The 24070-nt window shown below is 38.0% G+C and overlaps 1 protein-coding gene across 7 annotated transcripts in view; it reads left to right on the plus strand.

Annotated features, from left to right (window-relative positions):
• ERICH3 (glutamate rich 3) overlaps nucleotides 1–24070 on the plus strand; it is a 120594-nt gene that overhangs the window by 33589 nt on the left and 62935 nt on the right. For 2 of the 7 annotated variants that reach the window (XM_061411570.1, XM_061411569.1), the window contains exons 3-7: nucleotides 571–696; nucleotides 5213–5284; nucleotides 6896–7024; nucleotides 12230–12388; nucleotides 18833–19051. In XM_061411570.1, the coding sequence (XP_061267554.1) occupies nucleotides 571–696; nucleotides 5213–5284; nucleotides 6896–7024; nucleotides 12230–12388; nucleotides 18833–19051 (705 nt within the window). The other 5 variants (XM_061411573.1, XM_061411575.1, XM_061411574.1 and 2 more) reach the window with 5 other exon arrangements.

Raw genomic sequence — 24070 nt, forward strand, 5'->3', positions numbered from 1 at the left:
CTGGAATACTTTGTATCTGTAGTACTGTATAATCTGAAAATATCTGAATCACAGCAAATTAAATTACATTCTGGGCTGGAAAGTAGAAGAAGAAAAGCAGTGTGAAAACAAAGTAATGAAACCAATTATTTTAAAAACAAATTGATGAGATCCTCTGTAGCTTACATGTTTTGCCCTTCAAAGTATTTCCTGTGAGATCATGGGCCTTGTGATCACTGCTCCTATTCATTGTTTCAAGGTAGCACTCCATCCCTTCTTCCCCAATGTGTTCAAAAAAAGAAATGAAAAGAACACCTGGGTTCTATCAAGGGAAAATTGTTACGCTAATGAAAACCTTGTTTTAAACATCAAGTGCACCACCTGTATGTGTTTTCCCAATGATGAGTTTATGAGACTGCCTTTTGCTTTTTTTCCCCTTATGAAACATTCATTAAAAGTGAAAGTTTATCAACCATAGTACTATACTCTGTAGGCTTTAAAGATGCTGCCTATTTCTCTTTCTGATTGACTGACTGTCCCTCTATTTCTCTGCTTTGTGTTTCTATGTATGTTTTATTTATTCATTGACAGATCACAAGAAATGGAAGAATACTTTCTGAAAAGGAATACAAACTAAACATCATGAAGAAGGATCACCAAAAATATATCCGGGAGTGCTTAGCCCAGGCTATTTTCCATAAGGTTCTTGATATGGAGGTACAAGTATTAACTATTTCCTTCACAACTGATACTTTCCAGTAAGAAAATTCATACTTTCTGTACCCAGAATCAGGGGAAATTCTTCCTGTATTTCGTTAAAAACGAATGAAACAAGGTGAAAATGAAACAAGAAATACTGTATACCTCTCTAGGTAGTGAGAGGAGGCAAGACACCAAAGTAAGCATTTCTTCATTTCAGTTAGGGAAAAATATGGACATCGTTGTATAATTTGTGATATTTAATTTAACAAATGTAGATTTTTAGTCCATAATGGTTACTTTAAAACATACCAGTCCTCACCATCTGTACCTCAATTTCCATTTACTAAAAAAAAGTGACATCTGTTTAAATATCAGTAATTCTAACTGCCATGAATTATTTCAGATTTGTTATTCTTTGAAGGCTCCCAAGCTCAGCCGTATGCTAAATTTCAGGGAACAGGCATTGGAACATCTGCCGTCCCTCCCACTTTAGGCTACATTGGTCAGCATAGATTCACAACCCAAGCATCAACAACTTTTTTTTTCCACTCTGACATGGCACTTTTAGAAGGATATCTAGTTAACTTTATAAATCATTTTAGCCTTGCTCCATGGAACTTGTAGTTTCAAGCATCAACATCGTTTTAATGTCTGTGAAAAAGCATGTTACTTCTCTGCTTGACCAAGTAGCAGTAAATCAGAAAACTTGGCTCATGAAACCATCTACCTGTGGGTGCACCATACAATTACGAGCAACTGTAGAATCAAGAGTAAACCAATATTAAGTGTAAAGTGAAGTGAAGTGAAGTTGCTCAGTCGTGTCTGACTCTTAGCGGCCCCATGGATGAAGTAGCCTGCCAGGCTGCTTCATCCATGGGATTTCCTAGGCAAGAGTACTGGAGTGGGTGTAGTGTTACTGAAAATATTTATTAGTATGCTGCTACTAAAGTGAGCAAGTGTTATGCTCACTTCAGATGTATATGATTTGTTCTTTTAGGAATTCATTTTGTGATTTATGGGCTTCTCTGGTGGCTCAGGCAGTAAAGAATCTGCCTGCAATGTAGGAGACCAGGGTTCAAACACTGGGTCAGGAAGATCCCCTGGTGAAAGGAATGGATACCCACTCTAGGCAAGAATAGCCTAGAGAATTACATGGACAGAGGAGCCTGGCAGGCTACAGTCCGTGGGGTTGCAGAGTCAGACATGACTGAGCGACTAAATCATGACTGAGTCACTTTGTGACTTATATCATGTGCATGAATTATATAGAATCATTGTTTATGGCTCTCAAATTCACTTCCTTGTAAAACTATTAGTTGGAATTCTACAACTAATGTTGAAAAAACAGTACAGTGTAAAATTAACCTATACATAATTTCAAACTTAATCAATAGGGACCAAATTCTATATTAGTCTTGATCCTTGAACTTTGGTTTTCTAGAGTTTCATATAATACACACATCATAACTATTAAATGTGCAATTATTAAAGTCTTTGTGTATTCTTGAAGTTTGAAATAAATAGTTCAGATAAATGTTAATGTGTAATATATAATTTTATATTATACACAATATATTAATATAATTTAAAATAAAATATTCAGTATTTCTAAATTATCACCTTTGTCTCACATTTAGTTTATGCCAATACTGTTTACTAATGTTGTTTTAATATTCATATATTCATTCATGCAAGAAAAGTTAACTGCAAGCTTACCATGTACCAGTATGGGGTTACATGATGTAGCTGCGAGATAAAATTTTTTTTAAAATGCTGTAGGAAGGGATCACATGCTAAACGAGAGGAACAAAGAGACTGAGCCCGAAAAGCAAGTCATTCCTTGCCTCTGTGAGAGTAGGAAGAAGCTGAACAGAGGTCCTCCCATTTGAACTGAGCCTGGAGGACTGAATGCAACTTGACATGAAAAGATCTAAGCAAAGCATTCCTGACATGAAAAAATCTAAGCAAAGCAGATGTGAAGTTGCAGAGGTGTGAGGGGACATTGTGGGTGGAAAAGAAAGCTCACTGAGGCCAGACTGCACTGTGAGTTGGCTGAAAGAGTGGCAGCAAGTGACACTCTCTAGTAAGTTTGGGGCCCTGTTTCTTGAGGCCTTCAATTCTCAGCTAGGTTAGGTGTGTAGGTGATGAGGCGATGAAACATTTTTCAGCAGGGGAGTGAAATTAATGAGCAGAGCTGCTTTAGAAAGATGATGTTGCTAAAAATGTGGAAGATGGATTAATGAGCTGGAAAAGATTGGAGGTGGGAGGTCAATTAGGAAGCTGTTGCCAGAGGGTGTGGGCTCACAGCAGTAGTGGAAGTGCCGGGGAGAAGCAGCTGTCCATGGGGATCTGGAAGAGGGAGAGAGAACAGAGAGCCTGACTCTGCCTGGGCCAGGAGAGGGAGGGAGGCACCTGAGCCACTCTGAGGTTTCTAGCATGGTGGTGTGTGCCTTGCAGGAAATTGGGAACAATGACATGGACTAGATAAGAACCTCCAACTGGTGGGAAAACCTGATAGAGTGCTGACCCGGAAGCCAGCAGGGTCTTACAAGCTGCAGAATGGTTCTGTAAGAAGACTACTGGGGAGAAAAGTGGTTTCAGAGATGGTAGAAAAGAAAGGGGCTTCCCGGGTGGCTCAGTGAGTGAAGAATCCTCTTGCAATGCAGGAGACACTGGTTTGATCCCTGGGTCTGGAAGATCTGGAGGAGGGCATGGCAACCCACTCCAGTGTTCTTGCCTGGAGAACCCCATGGACAGAAGAGCCTGGTGGGCTACAGGCCACAGGGTTGCAAAGAGTTAGACAGGACTGAAGCGACTGAGCACTCTCACACACACAGAGAGGAGTGAGGATGGGAGAGGGGGACTGCAGTGAGGTGAGAATAAACGGAAGGTGGAAGTGGTTGATAGTAAATCTAATGAAGTTTGGTGATAAGTGGGTGAGATAACAGAAAGAGAAGAAAGGCTTTGAGAAGAGGATTGATGATACTTAGAGAGGGAATGATTGAGTCTGCAGGGTCTTAAAGGCAGCCGGAGGGGATCAAGAGCAGTTAAAAAACATTTTTTAAAAGCGACAGAATATCAAACACTCTCAAAGGTGTCTGAATGATTTCAAATTGAATTATAAGCAGATTATTTTTACATGAAATTTATTTTTAAGTTATATAACTAATATACTACCAAAACTTTGGAAAACATAAGAAAGCATTAAAAAAGGAAAAGAACTGTGCATAATTTCTCCTCTCAGAGATAACTGCTGTTAACAGTCACATTTCCTTTTTGTCTTTTGTCTATTCATATATAGACATTAATAAACCCATATCATGGTGTGAGAGAAACATGGTTTCTCCAAAAAAAAAAAAAGACAAGCCAGGAAGTTAATGTCAGAAAGAAAGTGAAAGTCGCTCAGTCATGCCAACTCTTTGCAACCCCATGGACTATACGGTCCATGGAATTCTCCAGGCCTGAATACTGGAGTGGGTAGCCTTTCCCTTCTCCAGGGGATCGCACCCAGGTCTCCAGCATTGCAGGCGAATTCTTTACCAGCTGAGTTACCAGGGAAGCCCAGGACTAGGATTCAAATTACATTTCCACCACTGACTAGATGTGTGACCTGGGGTAAGTTCATGGTCCTCTGCCTCAGTTCCTTCATTTGTGAAACTAGCTGCTGCTTCTACTAAGTCGCTTCAGTCGTGTCCGACTCTGTGCGACGCCATAGACAGTAGCCCAACCAGGCTCCCCTGTCCCTGGGATTCTCCAGGCAAGAACACTGGAGTGGATTGCCATTTCCTTCTCCAATGCATGAAAGTGAAGAGTGAAAGTGAAGTCGTTCAGTCGTGTCCGACTCTTAGCAATCCCGTGGACTGTAGCCTACCAGGCTCCTCTGTCCATGGGATTTTCCAGGCAAGAGTACTGGAGTGGGGTGCCATTGAGACTGCTTGGCAATTGGGATTGTTCAAGAAGAGATGATATTCACGAAGCACTCTCCCAGCACTGGGACAGGCACACGATGTGAGCTCGATCAACAAAATTGCATTTCCATGCAGTTCAGCTTTGTACTTTTATCAGCATTACACTCATTTTCCATTTTTAAAGCCAAATCTTTTGGAACCTTATTTTAAAAATTACATTCTGTCCCGTTTATATGGATGTGCCCCAAACTTAAACCATTCTCTTTAAGGTTTATAATGCTTCTGAATTTTTGCTTTGAAGGAAAAGAAACTTTCAGACAGCATCTTTGTGCATAAAACATTTTTTTAAATTATTATTTAGATTTCCCCCTAGGTTTAGAAGTGAAATTTATGGGTTATCAGTAGGAGCACTTTTAACTGCCTAATGTATGTTAGGAATTGGCTTTCCAAAGAGTTGTACCAATTTATATTCCCATGTGCACACTTATGCACATGATTCTTCTCCATCTCAGTGACAAGAGGGGTAATTGAGAATACCGTTAGCTAGTGGGGTTATTTTCCTCTCAAAAATTCTTTACTATAATTGATATGATGCTTTCCTTCACTCTTTCCTCTTTATTTAGCGTTACCATCAGCTTGAAATAAAAAAGAAACTGGAGACCTTAGCTAGGAAGGAGCGAATTCAGAGATTTAAGGTAAGGAGTTCCATAACTATTTTACTTCATAATATTATTTCATAATTTTGAAGGTCAGTGGTACTATTATTGAAGCTCTTTGGAGTCACTTTATTTTGGGGTAACTCATAACTGACATCAAATGGTTCCACCATACTTGAATCTTGGCCACTGTTATTTTGGAAGATCATAATAAAATAGGAGCTACTGTACAAGAGAAACTGTATAAGGCACAATTAATTCAAAGAAAAACTTGAAAATGTCCTCAAGTTTGAAATTTTGCTTTTGTATTTTCTTGATTGATTTGTGATAGAGGCCAAAAGATTTGTTTGTCATAAGAAGATAAAAATAGACGGTGATGTTCTCAATGTTATCGAAAATGGAGCATTTTAAGAATTATCCAATGGTGCTTTTTCATGTGAATGTGACCTTTGAAAAATATATGGTAGGAAAGATCTATATTAGCAAACAAAACATAAGATTTAGAGGTTTTGTGAAGTCATTTAAAAATTCCTGTTTTCTACTTTTGCATTTGATATTTCTTGTTTGCAGTCAACTTAGGAAATGTATAAATTTAAATTAAGAGATGAGAGATTCAATTAGGCATGTTTGAAAGGTTTCAGTTTAGATTGGCAGTTTTACTCAATTTGTTGAGTCATTCAAGCCCACATGTTGTTCTTCATTTTCAGTGTAGTGCTACAAATGTGGGACTTAAGACACATTTCACAAACTGATGAATATTCGTGAAGCTTCTGTGGAATAACTTGCAGTAGGAAACAGTCATTTTCCCTCTTGCCTGATAGACTCAAATCTGTCTATTTTATCTTGGTCAAAACATACTATTGTTATAAAAGTGTTGTTAAATAACAGACAATAGGTCAGTTTCTCCGGATCAGAAAAGTTGGTGTGAAAAGATTTGTAGTTAAGTCAATTTTGCCAATAGTGTTCTCTGTCAAGGAATGATAGAGTCTACAATTTATCTGCTGAAGTGTTGATGGAGAAAATAGTAACTGGAAATGGTTTCTGAAACAGTGTTGTATTCACTCTTGCCTGTATGGCCAGACACACTAACCAGGTACATGGGCATGTTGCAACATTGGCAGAAATTCCTGATAGGCACTTTATTTCCTCCTTGTACGGTTTTGATTCATCACAATTTTCACCTGTAGCTGCACTTGGCAAAAGACTTATATTTTAGGCCCCCCTTATGTCATGTATAACCTTTTGCTTATGGCATTATTTAATTTTTTTTTGAGACAGAAATGTAATACTTTGTGGTAGTGTCTACTGATCAGAGTAGTGAGGAACACTGTGCTTCTTCAGTGATCTGCTTCAAGCAAATTAAACATTATGCTAAAACTAAGGATACATTGCATCTGTGGCTTTTACCATGAGCATGGCTATTCCTTTAGGTAAAGCATACTCAGTTTCTTGCCTTTCACTACCATACCTAACTCTCTAATACAGCTGTGAAAACATCTCCTCGTTATTATGATGGTCCTTGGATGGAGTACTTTTGAAAAGCACGAGAAAGAACTTCTCTACTCATATAACATTTCTTCTCTGGCAGGTATTAATTTAACCTAGATGAGTAGTTATGCATTGATTTGTTAAATCACTTTCTTATTCTAGGGAGAGCACACAAGATGGACTATAGAAAATAACACACCCCTCCTGTCTCCCCGCCCCCCCGTTGGCCCCAAGACTAACCGTGGCCATAGTGTTCTGGTCGATGAAGGGCATTCCAGTCCAGTAACACCGGTGAGTCACATTAATCATGCTGACTTGCACCATGCCAATAATTAATTCATGATTTCTTATAACTCTCAGGAAGAATGCTCTTGGGGTACATGGTTGTATCATCCTTATAGTCTTATATCCATTCAAGTCTGTGCCTACTGAATGTCCCACCTTCATCCAATGTCACCACTCTCAAATCCATTTTGTTACTACTAGATTAGGTTTCTTGAAGTGCAGATTATTTGTTACTTACATGCCCAAGTACCTTCACTGGCTCTGTGTCGCCTATAGAGAAATCCAGACTCTTGCAATTGACATTTAAGACCCTAAACCACATGACATCAATTTAGCTATCTTAATATTTTTCCTCATCATTACCCTTTAGCACCCTATGTGCGAGTGTGCCAAGTCAGTTCAGTTGTGTCTGACTCTTTGCAACCATATGGACTGTAGTGCAGCACAATTGAGCTGTTGGTTGTTCCATACATGTTCTATATTTTCTGACTTCTGGATCTTGTTCTTGCTATTCTCTTACCTTATCTGTAAAGGTTTTTTATGCACACAAATTCAATGTACTACAGAACACGAACCAGATACTTAAATCTGAGCTTCTTTTATCAGAAGTATATGTCATAATCTAAAAGAAAAATAATTAAATGCACAAAAATTCTATTAAAGAAATCACACACCCCTACATTTCATTCTAGTTCAATTCATTTACAACCTAGGGGTGGTATTTGCTTGAAGGAATAGGTCGCTTGAAACAATATAAATACAGGAAGAGATTTGCAAAATATTTGCTGGCAGTTGATGGTTTCAGCTTTCAACAAATAGCTTTGATGACATCTTTATTCTTGCTTTTTGTGGCCTAATATATTTCCTTGTTAGCATGAACATTTTTTGGATTGCATAGTATTTATAGAGGTATTGCAGTGCTTTCACAGATTATTGAAGTAGATTCATCACATATAGTGTTAAGCTTTGACATTTTTCAAAGGTAAATATGTTTTGACATTTACCGATGAACAGCTCAAGTTATAAAAAGCAACTGTCTTTTCTTTGTTGTTACCGAATTTCCAGGCTTCATTTAAATGTATATGTACATAAATATTCTTTCGTTGGGTGGCAGATTCACTAGAATCCCAAAAGCTTATCCTGGGTGAAACAAAAGAAATAATCAAGTTCCGTTTTCTATCTTCCCACCTGTTTTAGGGAGAAAAAAACCCTTGAAAGGCTTTCTTTTCAATTTTCCAGCTGAACAGCCTCAATAAGTAGTTTATGATACATCCAGGAGATCTTAATGTGGCAGGAGTGAGAAAGTAATTTAAAAATTACAGGAAACACTGCACCAGCACTTTAGCAGGCTATCTGGTAAGCCAGGATCCCTCACTTGATCACCCCCTGCGGTGCTTCTGCCCTGGAAGGGATACCTATTGTGATCTTGGAATTGTACTTTGCATTTTACAGAAATTCAAGTCCTTCTTTTTTGTTTTCCTGACTTTCTTACATATCCTCTAAACTTGACTCCTGATCTCTCTAGGTGCTATTGGGATGAAGATAATCCTTTGGGGATACTGCCATCCCTTTTTCTCTTTGAACTTTCTTGAATGAATAAGGAAAGCATACAGTGAATAGTCACTGCACTTGATCACTAATTGCACCTGGACTTTCAAAATAGCATGTAGCTTTTAGCTGCACCGTGCCATTAAAACTGTGGAGAGTCATTCAGGTAATTTTGTACATGCTTGGAAAATTCACCCCAGAGATCTTCTTAGAAGAATTAGAAATGCTCAGCTATGCTGAGTAATCACCAGGTAGTGAATTTCAATTCACATTCTGGTACAGTTTTGAAAATGTTAAGCTACAGTGCCATATTTATTCCCAGAAAATACATTATGAACAGTTTAAAGTGTAGCAAATTTAAGGTGGCTTCTGATGTGAACTATAACAGTTTGTAGCTCACAGCTGTTAGTTGAATGGTACAGATTTGTTTTTTAGAGATACATGTAATCAGTTAAACATTTGACTGCCACATTCATCTAACTGAATGCAAATGTGGGGAAGTAACATTTAGAGCACAGCAGCAAATAGATCATGTGTTAGTTTATAGTAACCTGCTTTCCAACTCCTACATTCAGTGTTTCTGTGTTCGGTTTGATTTTTAGACAGGAGTGAGTCTTAAGGCATATTTCTTTCACAGAGATCAAAAGAATTCTTTTGGATAATCTGATTCCCTTTTTCAGAAAACATCTAGTTTGATTTCTCTTTGTGGGTTTTAAGACCTTGCACCTTCTGGCTCATAGAGGCTTATATCCTATTTCTTTAAACTAAATGTTGTTCTAGTCAATCCACTTGGTTTCCTGTCTAGGTTTGTGTGCAGAGACCAAAATAATGACTTTAATGTGAGGATTGCTCCCCACCTTAAGTTTCAAGTCCTGTGCTATCTCTACTTTCTCAGTCATAAAAAGCTCAGACTCCTTTTGTGTCACTGATCTGCCATATTTAGTGTGTTGTCTTCATCCACTCAAGCCACGATGGCATATTTTTGTTGTTCAGTTGCTCAGTCATGTCCAACCCTTTGTGACCCCATGGACTGCAGCATGCCAGGCATCCCTGTATATTACCATGTGGGTATTTCAGCCCGAAAGAAGAGGATAGGGGAAAGTGAAGACATTTTTTTTTCTAAGAACATGATCTGGAAGTTTCATATATCACTTCTGCTCATATCTTATTGGACAAAACTGAGGCATACGTCTATATAGAATTGGAAGAGATGCTGGGAAATATAGTTCTTATTTGTTATAGCCATGTTCCCTAATGGGCTTCCTTGGTAGCTCAACTGGTAAATAATCTGCCTGCAATTCAGGAGACCCCAGTTTGATTCCTAGGTTGGGAAGAACTCCTGGAGAAGGATTAGGCTACCCACTCCAGTATTTTGGGGCTTCTTTGGTGGCTCAGTCAGTAAAGAATTTGCCTGCTATGTGGGAAACCTGGGATTGATCCCTGGGCTGGGAAGATCCCTTGGAGGAGGGCATGGCAATCCACTCCAGTGTTCTTAACCTGGAGAATTCCCATGGATAGCAGTCCATGGGGTAGCAAAGAGTTGGACACGACTGAGCGACTAAGCACAGCACACATGTTCCCTAATAAATGTTACATTACATAAAGAAAGGAAAGCAGATCTTGGGATATATTACTTTTGCTGTCCTTCCCATGTTTGGTTCACAACTGATTCTTCTTACTTGGATGTCCAAATTCACCATCCCTTTTTTTTATTTAACATTATCCTTTATTGCTCATTCATTTGGATAAAATGTAACTACTTCTGTGAAACTTTCACTTTTAATACTTGTCTCATTGGCTTATTCCAAATAACTTTTAGCTCTATGTTCGTTAGTTTGCAGGTATTTTGTTATTATTCTCTCTTTGGTAGTATTTGTGTGGTTCATTTGACACTGATTGTCTTGTGTTGCCATTAGATTACTGTTTCATCTCCTCACAGTGACTAGAGTTGGAATTCAGTAAGTGCTGACTTAACAAAAGCAGAGCTTTAGCAACGTATAACATGCTTGTCAAGATGGTACTAAGATCAATTTTTGGTGGTGGGAGCAGCCCTATCACCATTTTTTATGTATTTATACAACACTTTTCCAGAGTTGAATATTTGTGGTCACTACTAGAGTCAATGTAATAAATCTTTTTTATGAATCATTTACATACTATCTTTCTCGCACCCTCTTACCCAAATTTGCATGTATTATTCTTAACAGGTTTACCAGTATTTTATTGTAATAGAACAACTGGGCCAAACATTTTGTTTTTTCCATTTTTGAAACATTGCTGATCTTTACGCTAAGGTTACAATGTTTTGTCAGTGCTCCCACAGGCACATCTAATGCTCTGAACTGACACTTTTGGTGTTCTCTGCAGTACATTCTTGATTAGAAAATGCATCAGTCAGGGTCTCAGCAGGAAACAGATGGCTCACACTAATAGGGTAATTAGGACGAGTTTAATAAGAAACTATTTAGAAAGATGTGGGCAGGGTTAAGGGCAACCAACTGGGGATGTAAAGCGTGCTGGGGTGAACACAGTGGGAACCACATCATGTAGGGCTAAGGGGAAAGGGAGGTATTGGACACCAGAACCAGCAGGCGGTTTCTGGAAGAAGACTTCCTGAAGAGCTGTGGACTTTGGTGGAGGGACCCAGTTGGCCCATCGTGACCTTGGCAGGAGGGTCCAGCAGCATTAGGACCCCAGTCTCCTTCCCTCCTGTCTTTGATCTCCTGCCAGTGTCTTTCACTGGCCAAATCCGACTGGAAACCTGAGGTTAGTTGATATGGTCCATTAAGAAATGACTCCCAGCAGCCAGAGCAGAAAGGAGAAGGTAGAGAAGAGGAGCAAATGGAAACCGTCTAGCTTGGAAAACATCTCTAAACATCTACATTTTGATAGTATTTTCCAAAGTTGCCAGTCACTAGTTCTCATTTTTGTTTTCCTAATAGTTCAAGGAAGAGATAGAATAAATAAATGGTAACGCATTAGAGGTAAGCATTCGCCTTCCCTCGTTTTGAATCATATTGTCTGCTTTTACTTCAGCACTAGTCTTAAGGCTTAAAACCTGGAATGAGTTCATTCTGATTATATGCCCTAGGTCTTTAAAATCGGAACACTATTCAACTTAACATTTAATTGAACAAAGAGCTTCCCAGGTGACTCAAATGGTAAAGAATCTGCCTGCAGTGTGGGACACCTGGGTTTGATCCCTGCGTTGGGAAGATCCCTGGAGAAGGGCATGGCAACACACTCCAGTATTCTTGCCTGGAGAATTCCATTAGCAGAGGAGCCCGGTGGGCTACAGTCCATGGGGTCATAAAGGGTTGGACATGACTGAGCGACTAAAACTTTCATTCTATGTACAGCATCAACTAGGCATTGTCAGTGAGTTTACAGTATGAATAAAATACAGGAACCTAACAGAGAACGTCTTTATCTAAAATACTCTACAATTGTGGCATTTAGGTATGTAGAAGACTTCCACACCATATGTTTTAACAAATACATTGGGTCATAAGGGTATGTATAATGGAAGGACATAATTAAAGTTTAATCTGTTCAGTAAAAAGGCACCATTAATTACTCTAGGCAATTTGTTGAGTTATTAATTGGTTCTGGAAACATGTCAAGATACTAATTTAAATGGAATTTTTTCCCCTAATTGTCTAGACAGCCCCTCGACCATACACTGCTCCTGGAAATATGCAGCCTCCATTTCGATTACAACCTCTTCCCAGTAATTCTGCAGTACGAACTGTTCCAAAGATAACTTTGGGATCCAGATCAAAAACCTCATTGCTGGAAACTGAAACTTCATTTCCCATTGGGGTAAATGCTTTTTCTTCTCAGTTTTTAAGATGCTAGATTCAATTAATCTGATCAATGAAATTTATATTGTGTACTTATTAAACACTTGCTCTGTACTTCTGTTTAATTATATTTTACTTTAATTGGAAGACCTATAATTTCTGTGTTATTGGGAAAAATAGTAAGGAATAGACTTGTAATAATATAAGATGATCTCTCATGAACTTGAAAGGTTGTATAAAAACAAAGAGGATCTTTTTATGGCTAGATATGACTTCTAACAGAATAGACACAGTGTTGACTGCTTCCAAATTTTAAAATGCATGAAACCTAGAAAATGAAAATTTCCAAGAATAGGTTGGCATTTGCATGCTGACTTACTTTACCATCAGTGTATGAAATTGCTTCAAGTTTGACTCTGGAGAAGGTTGGATATAGAAGGAAAAGAATGTCTGTCCTAAAAAAATCCTGAATTAATCACACTCGGAAGCTTGACTATGCTTCTTTTTCAAGGTTATGTCTCAGGTAATTTTCACTTATTTTAAACAGAGCACAGGAAGGATGCAGGGAAGTCATAAAACATGAGTTACTCTAACAGGGAAGGACAATTGGGACATTTAGTAATTAGAAAAGGTATTGTTTGTATTTCTAAGACCAAGAAGAAACATTTGCCAGCTTAAGAAAGAACCTGTGTTATGAGTACAATTGTAATTATGCTCAAATGGGTGAATTTAGTTCCATTTATTATTAGGAAACATAAGACATATGAAATTAAGATGTTTTTACTTAAAGCTGACAGATGACTTTGTCACTAAGAAATTAATTGAAATAAATTATCTTTCACATTAAAAGTATAAATATAACCCCCAAATGATAAATATTTTAATCCAACTAATATGTTTTTTAGCTGGTGAAGCACTTTTCACAAACCTTACTTTAGTTAATTTAATAGTACATTCTTGGAAAGAAGGATAAATTAAAAAGTGGTGGCATTTTGTCTAGGGAATACTACTTAGAGCTGGGCAGAAGTTACTGGGTCATAAGCCAATTCGGTTGACACTTTCTAGGATCTGATCTCCACTTTAAATGTCCAGAGATTTCCCATTTCAAGCTAGTGTCCAGGAATCGTCAGGTCCTGAGATATTGTCTCAAGCTAACTAAACTAAGACATGACAAGCCCATTTTTATCACTATTGTAAATCAAAATAGGGAGTCAAATCATAATTAGGGGCCATTAATTCACCAGATATCAAACAAATCAAAGCTTGTAGAAACAGTACATTTTCCCCTTGTAGGCAGACCTAGATGGGAAGCCAGATAACAATGAGAAGGTTGCCTAGAGAGTACAGAACCAGAATGAAGGGATATGGTAGAATGGAATGTTAATGGCATCAGGCTGTCTTAGCCTGATGCATCTGTCTCATCTTAGGAATGGGCTTGCCAAAGGTACCAGAAAGCTCAAAGGTCTTTGGCTAAAGCCCTCTGAATCCTCCAGGGATAACTTTGCCTTTAGGACTGGAAATATTCAAAGTCCAATGGGTGGGATTTCCTCTCCCTTAGATAGTACTCAGATGGGCACTCTCCATGTTTGCCAAGGTGATTATATTCTTTTCTAAATTCCTATTATCTATTAACTCTACTTGATCGGACCCACTTTCTGTTAGATATGTGACCATTATCAATCAGGTAATATTCAATTTCTTCTGACTAGTAAATGATTTTTCTTTTAGGTGATTTTCCAAATCTGCTCTGAGGCACTGGGTAGATTTATTAATTAAATCTTTACAGGACCTTTTATTTAACCATTTCCAAGTTTGGGAATGTGAGTGAGTAAGGGATTGACATTTAATGGTAGCTTATGATTCATGTTGAGGTTTGACAGTAAACAATAAAATTCTGTAAAGCAGTTATCCTTCAGGTAAAAAATAAATTAATTAAAAAATGGTAGCTCATACGTGCTGACAAGGTTGAGATCAATTCCATGTTAATTTCAACCAGCTAAACTTAACATTTTTCATACAGTGGAATTTAATTGGGCATTTACTATTGACTGGGTCCTGCTCTAGGCATTAGTAATATATCAATTATCAAAGCAGACAATGTTCTCTGACTTTTTGGAGTTTCTACTGCGATGTACACAGTCAAAATATACCACCAAGAAAGACATGTAATTCTTTCAATGGCACTGATGATGAAAATTACTTAATATAAAATCAGACAAGAAATTCCTAAAGAATAATAGTTTGCATGACTGCTGAGTATGTAGTAAGCACCAACTAAATAGTAAAAGATATGTATGGGGGAATTGTTTGAAGGTGTGACATACTTAAGTAAGTTGAATTTTCCAAGTATTAGGAGCAAGGATCTTTGATTTAGGCAAAAGCAATTTGGTCAAAACAGATTGGTTGAGATGCTGTTGAGTAAATTAATGACATGACTGAAAATGATTATACTTGGAATGAGAGTTTCTTATACACTATTGATAAGAACAGAAATTGGTACAACTATTTGTGAAGGCAGTATGGGAATATTTATCAACATTTTAAATGAACATGCTCAAGCATTTTAGCATATTGAAATTTATCCTAGGAACATACATGCATGTGAAGAGAAATAGATTCAGGAACTTTAGAATTATAATATTTCCAATAGTGAACATTTGGAAGACACCTAAGAATTTATTGTTTAAAAATGTTGTAGCATATTAAATAATATTTAAAAATAAGGCAAATTATTTATACTGCCATAGGGAGATGTCCAAGATTCTTTGGGCTAGAAAAAAAAGAAAGGTATGGAGTAGAAGTTTAATTTTTAAAAAATTTACTAAACTTCATTACCAAATAAGGCATGCCAATGATGGATAACTACTTAGAAATTAAAAGTAGAACCTCCCAAGACCAAAAAGTTCTGAATTCATTGATTTTATTGTTTTATTATCTTATTTTCACTTCTTTAATTTATATTTGTTATTACAATGTCAGTGCACACCAGCAGAGAAAAATTGGAAAATGTAAGAAAAAAATGAGAGCGTAAATAATACCTGCAACATCAAGCAATCTAATAATTCTAAGCCCCTTGGTGAATATCTATCTAAATACCTTCTGTTCATAAAAATGTTGATTTCAATCAAAGTATGAAGTACCCATGCCTTTATTTAATCTGCTTTTGTTTAATAGCAATGAGAATGTTTGGGGAATGACTTCTCTTTCTTAAAAATAACTTTTTACAATTTAAGCATCTCAAAATAAAAGATAAATTGGCTGAAAATAAATTTAAAACAATACTAAATAAATTGGTATAAGACAGATTTAAATGATTAAAGATAATCTAAAGTTTGAAAACTACCTCAGATATACAAAAATTATCAATATGCGAAAATTCAGAGGCTCAAATACACGTGAAACTAAAATTTTTGATTATACATTAGGTACTTTTTAGTCATTAAGATACTAAATGTTGACTAAATTTATATGCTCCACTCCCACAAATAATCCAAATCCTTAAAGGCAACCCTGTGTTCAGAGTCTTCCAGTCATCCCTGATTTTATCAAAATCCACATATAAATTATTTAAATGAAATGTATGACCATGCTGCATGGAGCTTTTTATGTCAGGACTCCGAAAGAATAGATTAATAATATTCTTTTTAAAGCTTGATGAGAATCTTTTATAATAAAGCAAATTTTATTTAATTATCCTTTTACTGATGGACTTGGTAGTTCAACTAAATTTTTTTTCTCTTTTTGTCAAGGACAAACATTTTATTTTATATTGCAGTGTGTACATGTCAATCCCAAGCTGATCAATTAAATTTTTTAGACATATTTGTGTGTGTACCTGTGTGTGTATATCCTATTACACACTTACATAAATGTACTTGTGCAGTTAACTGGGTAAAATTTGTTCTTACAAGTTAAATTTCTAGGTAAAAATAACTTGAATAGAGACTTTGGGTCAGAGTCAAGGTTTTAGATTCCTTGAAACCATATTATCAAGGAATGTTGTAACACCTGGATGGGTGAAATCAATGTAAAAGAAAAAGTGCAAATATCCCATCATTGAGTGGACTACCCAATCCTGTCTTGAAGTACAACACTTCAAACCTATTGATTCTAAATTGTTTCACTGTACTGGGTCCTCGTAGATTTAATGAATCTCTGAGGTAAAATCCTCAAAGACCAATAAAAATGCCATGATTATATGTTCGGTTTAAAATATATACTTAAATAAGTTTAGAAATCCATGAAAATTTGATTTGCTATGGATACTGCAAAATGCCATTTTTCAACAGGTTGAGGTGTCTTACGTTTGCCTATTAATATCAGTTGTGTTTGCATATAATGTCAATGCCTGTAATTTTGAGTTTGTAATTTTGAATTATGTTAGGTTACCACTTCTACTTCATGCATTCTTATGTTATGAAATGTGATTCAGTTCAGTTCAGTTGTTCAGTCATGTCTGACTCTTTGCGACCCCATGAACTGCAGCACACCAGGCCTCCCTGTCTATTACCAGCTCCTGGAGTTTACCCAAACCCATATCCATTGAGTCAGCGATGCCATCCAACCATACCATCCTCTATCGTCCCCTTCTCCTCCTGCTCTCAATCTTTCCCAACATCAGGGTCTTTTCAAATGAGTCAGCTCTTCGCATCAGGTGGCCAAAATATTGGAGTTTCAGCTTCAACATCAGTCCTTCCAAAGAACACCCAGGACTGATCTCCTTTAGGATGGACTGGTTGGATCTCCTTGTAGTCCAACGGACTCCCAAGAGTCTTCTCCAACACTACAGTTCAAAAGCATCATTCTTCTGCACTCAGCTTTCTTTATAGTCCAACTCTCACATCTATATATGACTACAGGGAAAACCATAGCCTTGACTAGATGGACCTTTGTTGGCAAAGTAATGTCTCTGCTTTTTAATATGCTGTCTAGGTTGGTCATAATTTTCCTTCCAGGGAGTAAGTGTCTTTTAATTTCATGGCTGCAATCACTATCTGCAGTGATTTTGGAGCCCAGAAAAATAAAGTCAGCCACTGTTTCCTCATCTATTTTCCATGAAGTGATGGGAACAGATGCCATGATATTAGTTTTCTGAATGTTGAGCTTTAAGCCAACTTTTTCACTCTCCTCTTTCACTTTCATCAAGAGGCTTTTTAGTTCCTCTTCACTTTCTGCCATAAGAGTGGTGTCACCTGCATATCTGAGGTGATTGATATTTCTCCTGGAAATCTTGATTCCAGCTTGTGCTTCATCCAGCCCAGCGTTTCTCATGATGTACTCTGCATAGAAGTTAAATAAACAGGGTGACAATATACAGCCTTGACCTACTCCTTTTCCTATTTGGAATCAGATGTTGTTCCATGTCCAGTTCTGACTGTTGCTTCCTGAACTGCATACAGGTTTCTCAAGAGGCAGGTCAGGTGGTCTCGGTTTCCCATCTCTTTCAGAATTTTCCACAGTTTATTGTGATCCCCACAGTCAAAGGCTTTGGCATAGTCAATAAAGCAGAAATAGATGTTTTTCTGGAACTCTCTTGCTTTTTGAATGATCCAGCGAATGTTGGCAATTTGATCTCTGGTTCCTCTGCCTTTTCTAAAACCAACTTGAACATCTGGAAGTTCACAGTTCACGTATTGTTGAAGCCTGGCTTGGAGAATTTTGAGCATTACTTTACTAGCGTGTGAGATGAGTGCAATTGTGTGGTAGTTTGAGCATTCTTTGGCATTGCCTTTCTTTGGGATTGGAATGAAAACTGACCTTTTCCAGTCCTGTGGCCACTGCTGAGTTTTCCGAATTTGCTGACATACTGAGTGTAGCACTTTCTCAACATCACCTTTTGGGATTTAGAAAAGCTCAACTGGAATTCCATCACCTTCATTAGCTTTGTTCATAGTGATACTTCCTAAGGCCCACTTGACTTCACATTTCAGGATGTCTGGCTCTAGTGAGTGATCACACCATCGTGATTATCTGGGTTGTGAAGATCTTTTTTGTATAGTTTCTGTGTATACTTGCCACCTCTTCTTAATATCTTCTGCTTCTGTCAGGTCCATACCATTTCTGTCCTTTATTGAGCCCATCTTTGGTATCTCTAATTTTCTTGAGGATATCTCTACAGGGCTATTAAGTGGGGCTCCCCTGGTGGCTCAGAGAGTAAAGAGTCAGCCTGCAGTGCAGAATACCCATGTTTGATTCCTGGGTTAGGAAGATCCTCTGGAGAAAGAAACAGCAACCTATTCCAGTATTCTTGCCTGGAAAATCCTATGGATGGAAGAGCCTGGCAGGGGTTCATTGGGTTGCAAAGAGTCAGACATGAGTGAGCGACTTTACTTTCACTTTGTTTGCCTGTTAATATCAGTTGTGTTTGCCTGCAATGTCAATCATAGTCTTGTCTGTAATTTTGAGTTATGTTGGGTTACCAAATCTGTTTCACTCATTCTTATGTCATGAAATCTAATTATAGGGCAAGAAGGCAATGATGAAGTTCAGGAACTCCATGGACAATTCACAGGGAATGAATCGATACCAATTTCCGAGCATTAACCGTTACATTATGCCTATTCCTCCTCCACTTCCTCCCACTAGTGGAAAAATCACAAGAGAAAATAGACCTGAAACATGGAGAAGGAGAAGATTTCGTCCAACCACTGCTCCAAATGGCTTAGAACCTGTCTTTACTAAGGTGATTATGGAATCAACTTTTCTTTCATTAATTTAGTACCGATTACATTGCACTTTTAGATTTCTAGATGTGCAGTAACAGAATCTAGGGAAATTGATACCAAATGACTTGCATAAAAAATATAATAATTTTGTAAATATAGTAATTGTAAACTTGAATGAATCCTAAACCAGATATTTGAGTAATACAGTTGAATAATTTAGCATAATTGACAAAAAAATTAAGTAAATCTTATACTCAAATTTAGTTTGTACTATACCCATTTCCAAATCATTTATGTCCTTCAGTTTGCCATTAAATCATGTCAGGAAGTATTTAACGTTTAATTTGTGAATATTCAGTAACATATTGAAAACCGCAATGTGCCATATAAAATATTAAAACTCACTTTTAATAATTTTTGGCAAATTACTGTATAATATTTCTAAATATTTTCCTTTCCATGTCCTTAAAATATATTGTTTTGTTGTAATCATTCTTCAAAATACTGATAAAGAATGTAGCTCTAAGGGCATTTACACTTTTACAGATACAGGCTAGTATGAAGGTCAAAAATCTCTTACTTTATAGTGTAAATACACAACCAATAAGCTGTTATATGCAATTTTTGTGGTTACTAGCAACTGGCTGGGTCAACATTTCACTGTTGGAGAATCAGGGAGTGAAGTTCCAACACTGCACATTGATAGCATGCTGGCTCCTCAAAACCAGCCTAGTTCAAGTGCTTTATTTACCCCCATCCACATCTCTCTCCTAGCAGCTATCCTCACCAATAACCTTCTCTAAAAATTGTGACTGTCTTCCTCTTGCTTCCCTGGTGGCTCAGATGGTAAAGCGTCTGCCTGCAGTGCGGGAGACCTGGGTTTGATCCCTGGGTTGGGAAGATCCCCTGGAGAAGGAAATGGCAACCCACTCCAGTACTCTTGCCTGGAAAATCCCATGGACTGAAGAGCCTGGTGGGCTACAGTCCATGGGGTTGTAAAGAGTCGGACACGACTGAGAGACTTCACTTTCACTTTCCTCTTGCTTGCTTAGGTTTCCTTCTTTCAATCTACCTTTCACCAATTCTCTATCTTTGTAACGGTCTCTGACAGAGCATTGTATCCTTCATCCTGGAGGTTCCCTCCCCTTCCTCCCCCAGCCCTGTTCCTTGAGCGTATTTTTCCCATTACATGGCACTTTGCACTGTCTGTCATTCTTCTCTCCTATTTGGATGTTTATTCTTTCCTCTAATATCCATCTGTCTCTCTATATACCCACGCCTTATATAGAGTAACTAAATCCTTTACTCATATTCTGTAGCCTGGGACTTCTGTTATCTCCTTTCCTACTACAGAGTTCTCTGCAGTCTAGTTTACTATAGCTTCCTTCTAACAAGCAACCCCAGATGACTCAGATTACAGCAGCAACTTCTTTTTATCATTATTGTCAGTTGGTGTTCAGTGGCAATTCTGAGACCCAGACTGGATGAATCATCCCTGCCTGGGGTGTGTTTGCCTCGTGGACAAACAGAGTCATGGAATGCTTTGTAGATTCCATTCAGGAGTGATACTTGTCACTTACACTTGAATTCCATAACCAAAGCCTGACATAGAGTGTAGGTATCATCCTCTTATAAAGAGGTGGCAGTGAATATTTGGAGCCATGATATTAGAATCTACTAATCCACAAATTTACTATGTATTCTTTGAATGCTGGCATTTGTCTCCACCAGGCCAACAAACATGCTGTCTTAAAGGCTGTGGCCTCCATTTGCAAGAACTGTAATTTCTTCATCGTCCTTATTACTACTACTACTACTATGTCGCTTCAGTCGTGTCCGACTCTGTGCGACCCCATGGATTGCAGCCTACCAGTCTTCTCTGTCCATGGGATTCTCCAGGCAAGAACACTGGAGTGGGTTGCTATTTCCTTCTCCAATGCATGAAAGTGAAAAATGAAAGTCAAGTTGCTCAGTTGTGTCTGACTCTTAGCAACCCCATGGACTGCAGCTTACCAGGCTCCTCCATCCATGGGATTTTCCGGGCAACAGTACTGGAGTGGGGTGCCATTGCCTTCTCCTTCATTGTCCTTATTTGGTGGCAGATTTTATTTTCTAATGTTAAAAATATATTACTAGGATAAACTCTACCCAGTCCTACTTTTCTAAAAAATGTTTAAATATCATATAAACCATAAGAATATGTAAAATCTTTATGTTCAGGTTAAACAACAATTAAAAATCTATGTATATACCATTACTTCTCAACAAGTAGCAGACTTTTGTCATATGATAAGCCCCCTATTTCCTGCCTTGTTACATCCCTGACTCCTTCTCAGAGCAAGCAGTATACTGACAAATGTGTTAATTGAGTCCCTGCTTTTCTTTGGAGTTCTATTATTTATATGCATAAAACTTCATAAAAAAGCTCAAACTTAGCATCGTAATGAAAGGCTAATATTTCCAGGAGAAAATAAGCTGAATAGAGCTGTGGGTCACCATTTAGGTTTGGTTCCTTACAGTTTTAAGAGCTCCTGGCAGGGAAGTAAGAGAGGTCAGGTCATGAGTGTTTCTAAAAAAATCAGTTCAGTTCAGTCGCTCAGTCGTGTCCAAGTCTTTGCAACCCCATGGACTTCAGCATGCCAGGTTTCCCTGTCCTTCACCAACTCCCAGAGCTTGCTTAAACTCATGTCCATAATGCCATCCAACCATCTCATCCTTTGTCATCCCCTTCTTCTCCTGCCTTCAATCTTTCCCAGCATCAGGGTCTTTTCCAATGAGTCAGTTCTTTGCATCAGGTGGCCAAAGTATTAGAGCTTCAGCATCATCAGTCCTTCCAATGAATATTCAGGACTAATTTCCTTTAGGATTGACTGGTTTGATCTCCTTGCAGTTCAAGGGACTCTCAAGGGTCTTCTCCAACACTGCAGTTCAAAAGCATCAATTCTTTGGCACTCAGCTTTCTTTACAGTCCAACTCTCACATCCATACATGACTACTGGAAAAGCCATAGCATTGACTATTATAGACCTTTGTCAACAAAGTAATGTCTCTGCTTTTTTAATATGCTGTCTAGGTTTGTCATAGCTTTTCTTCCAGGGAGCAAGTGTCTTTTAATTTTCTTAGAAAAATGGGGCTCACCAGAATCAGGGCATCTAGTGAAGTCCTCATGTGAGGTAGATGCTGGATGTCCAGCCAGAATATACTCAGGCAAATGGGCTTCTGTAGCTGTGCACAGAGGAGAGAGCAGCAACTTCTCCACCCTGTGGTCATGACCAGTGAAGCATAGATAAGCATCTGAGCCAGCTTCCCCTGGGCATTCTACTTCAGGTTAGGAACACAACGGCTGTCAGCAGGCATCCTGGCTCTGACAGACCTTGGTGTGTCTAGCTCTTGAGTTCACAAGGCTTCAGTCTGACTTGGTCTTTTTTTTTTTTTTTTAACTTCTATTCTCTCTTTTTGGAAATCTTATTTTGAGAATGTTGGTACCACTAGACTGATGCTCTAATATTCTTAGCTTTTCTCTCATATTTTCTACTTCTTTACCTCTCTGTTCTACTTGCTGGGAGATTTCTTCAATTTTATCTTCCACACATTCTATTGACATTTTTCTTTTTTAAAGTTTTATTGAAGTATAGTTGATTTAGAATGTTCTGTTAAATTTCTACTGTACAGCAGAGTGACTCAGTTATATATCCTTTATCATATCCTTTTCCATTATGATTTTTCACAGGATATTGCATCTTGTTCCCTGTGCTATATATTGGACTTCCCAGATTGCTCAGTGGTTAAAAAAAAACCACCTGCCAATGCAGGAGACGCAGGAGATGTGGGTTCAATGTCTGGGTCAGAAAGATCCTCTGGAGAAGGAAATAGCAGCCCATTCCAGTATTCTTACCTGGGTAATTCCATGGACAGAGGAGCTTGGCAGCCTATAGTCCATAGGGTTGCAAAGAGTTGCACAGGACTGAGCACACATGCATGCTAGACATTAGGGCCTTGTTGTTTATCAGTCCTGTGTATGATAGTCTGCATCTGCTAATCCCAGGCTCTCAACCTTTCCTTCCCCAACCCCTTTCCCCTCCGCAACCACAAGCCCATTCTCTATATCTGTGGGTTATTGACATTTTTCTTTTCCTGCCATATTTTAAATCCTAGAACTCCTTTTGTTCACTGAATGCTACTCTTAAAAAGCATCTTGTTCTGTATGATTTTGATCCTTTGGTACTTGTGGAGATTTGCTTTGTGGGCTAAGATAGGCTCAGTTTTTGTAAAGAATGTGCTTTTCTAATTGTTGGGAGCAGAATTCTTCCAATAGGTAAGAAATGTCCAATTGTGTTACTCATAATTTTACATCCTTATTATTCTTTTTATCCACGTGGTCTCTTAGTTCTTGAGTTCTAGTGAGAATTAATTCTCTGTAGTTGTGGATTTGTCTGTTTCTTTCTGTAGTTAACTGAGTTCTGTCTTGTAAATATTGAGAATACTTGCCCTCAATACTCATACTTATATGCCCTCAGATTTAGGATACTTTAACTTACTGGTGAAAATATTCTTTATTATTAAAAAAAGATCCTCTTTATTATTACTTTTGGCCTCAAAATCTATTTGTCTAATAGTACTTCTCCTTATTTTCTTTAGATTATATATTGTTGTTCAGTTGCTAAGTTGTGTCTGACTCTTTGAGACCCCATGAACTGCAATACACAAGGCTTCCCTGTTCTTCACTATCTCCCGGAGTCTGCTCAAACTCATGTCCATTGTGTCAATGATGCCATCCAACCATCTCATCCTCTGTTGCCCGCTTCTCCTCCTGCACTCAATCTTTCCCAGAATCAGGATCTTTTCCAATGAATTGGCTCCTTGTATCAGGTGGCCAAAGTATTGGAGCTTCAGCTTTAGCATCAGTCTTACCAATGAATATTCAGGACTTATTTCCTTTAGGATTGACTGGTTGGATCTCCTTGTAGTCCAAAGGACTCTCAAGAGTCTTCTCAAGCACCACAGTTCAAAAGCATCAGTTCTTTGGCACTCAGCCT

The sequence above is a fragment of the Bos javanicus genome, chromosome 3, assembly GCF_032452875.1.
Source record: "Bos javanicus breed banteng chromosome 3, ARS-OSU_banteng_1.0, whole genome shotgun sequence".
Lineage (NCBI taxonomy): Eukaryota > Metazoa > Chordata > Mammalia > Artiodactyla > Bovidae > Bos > Bos javanicus.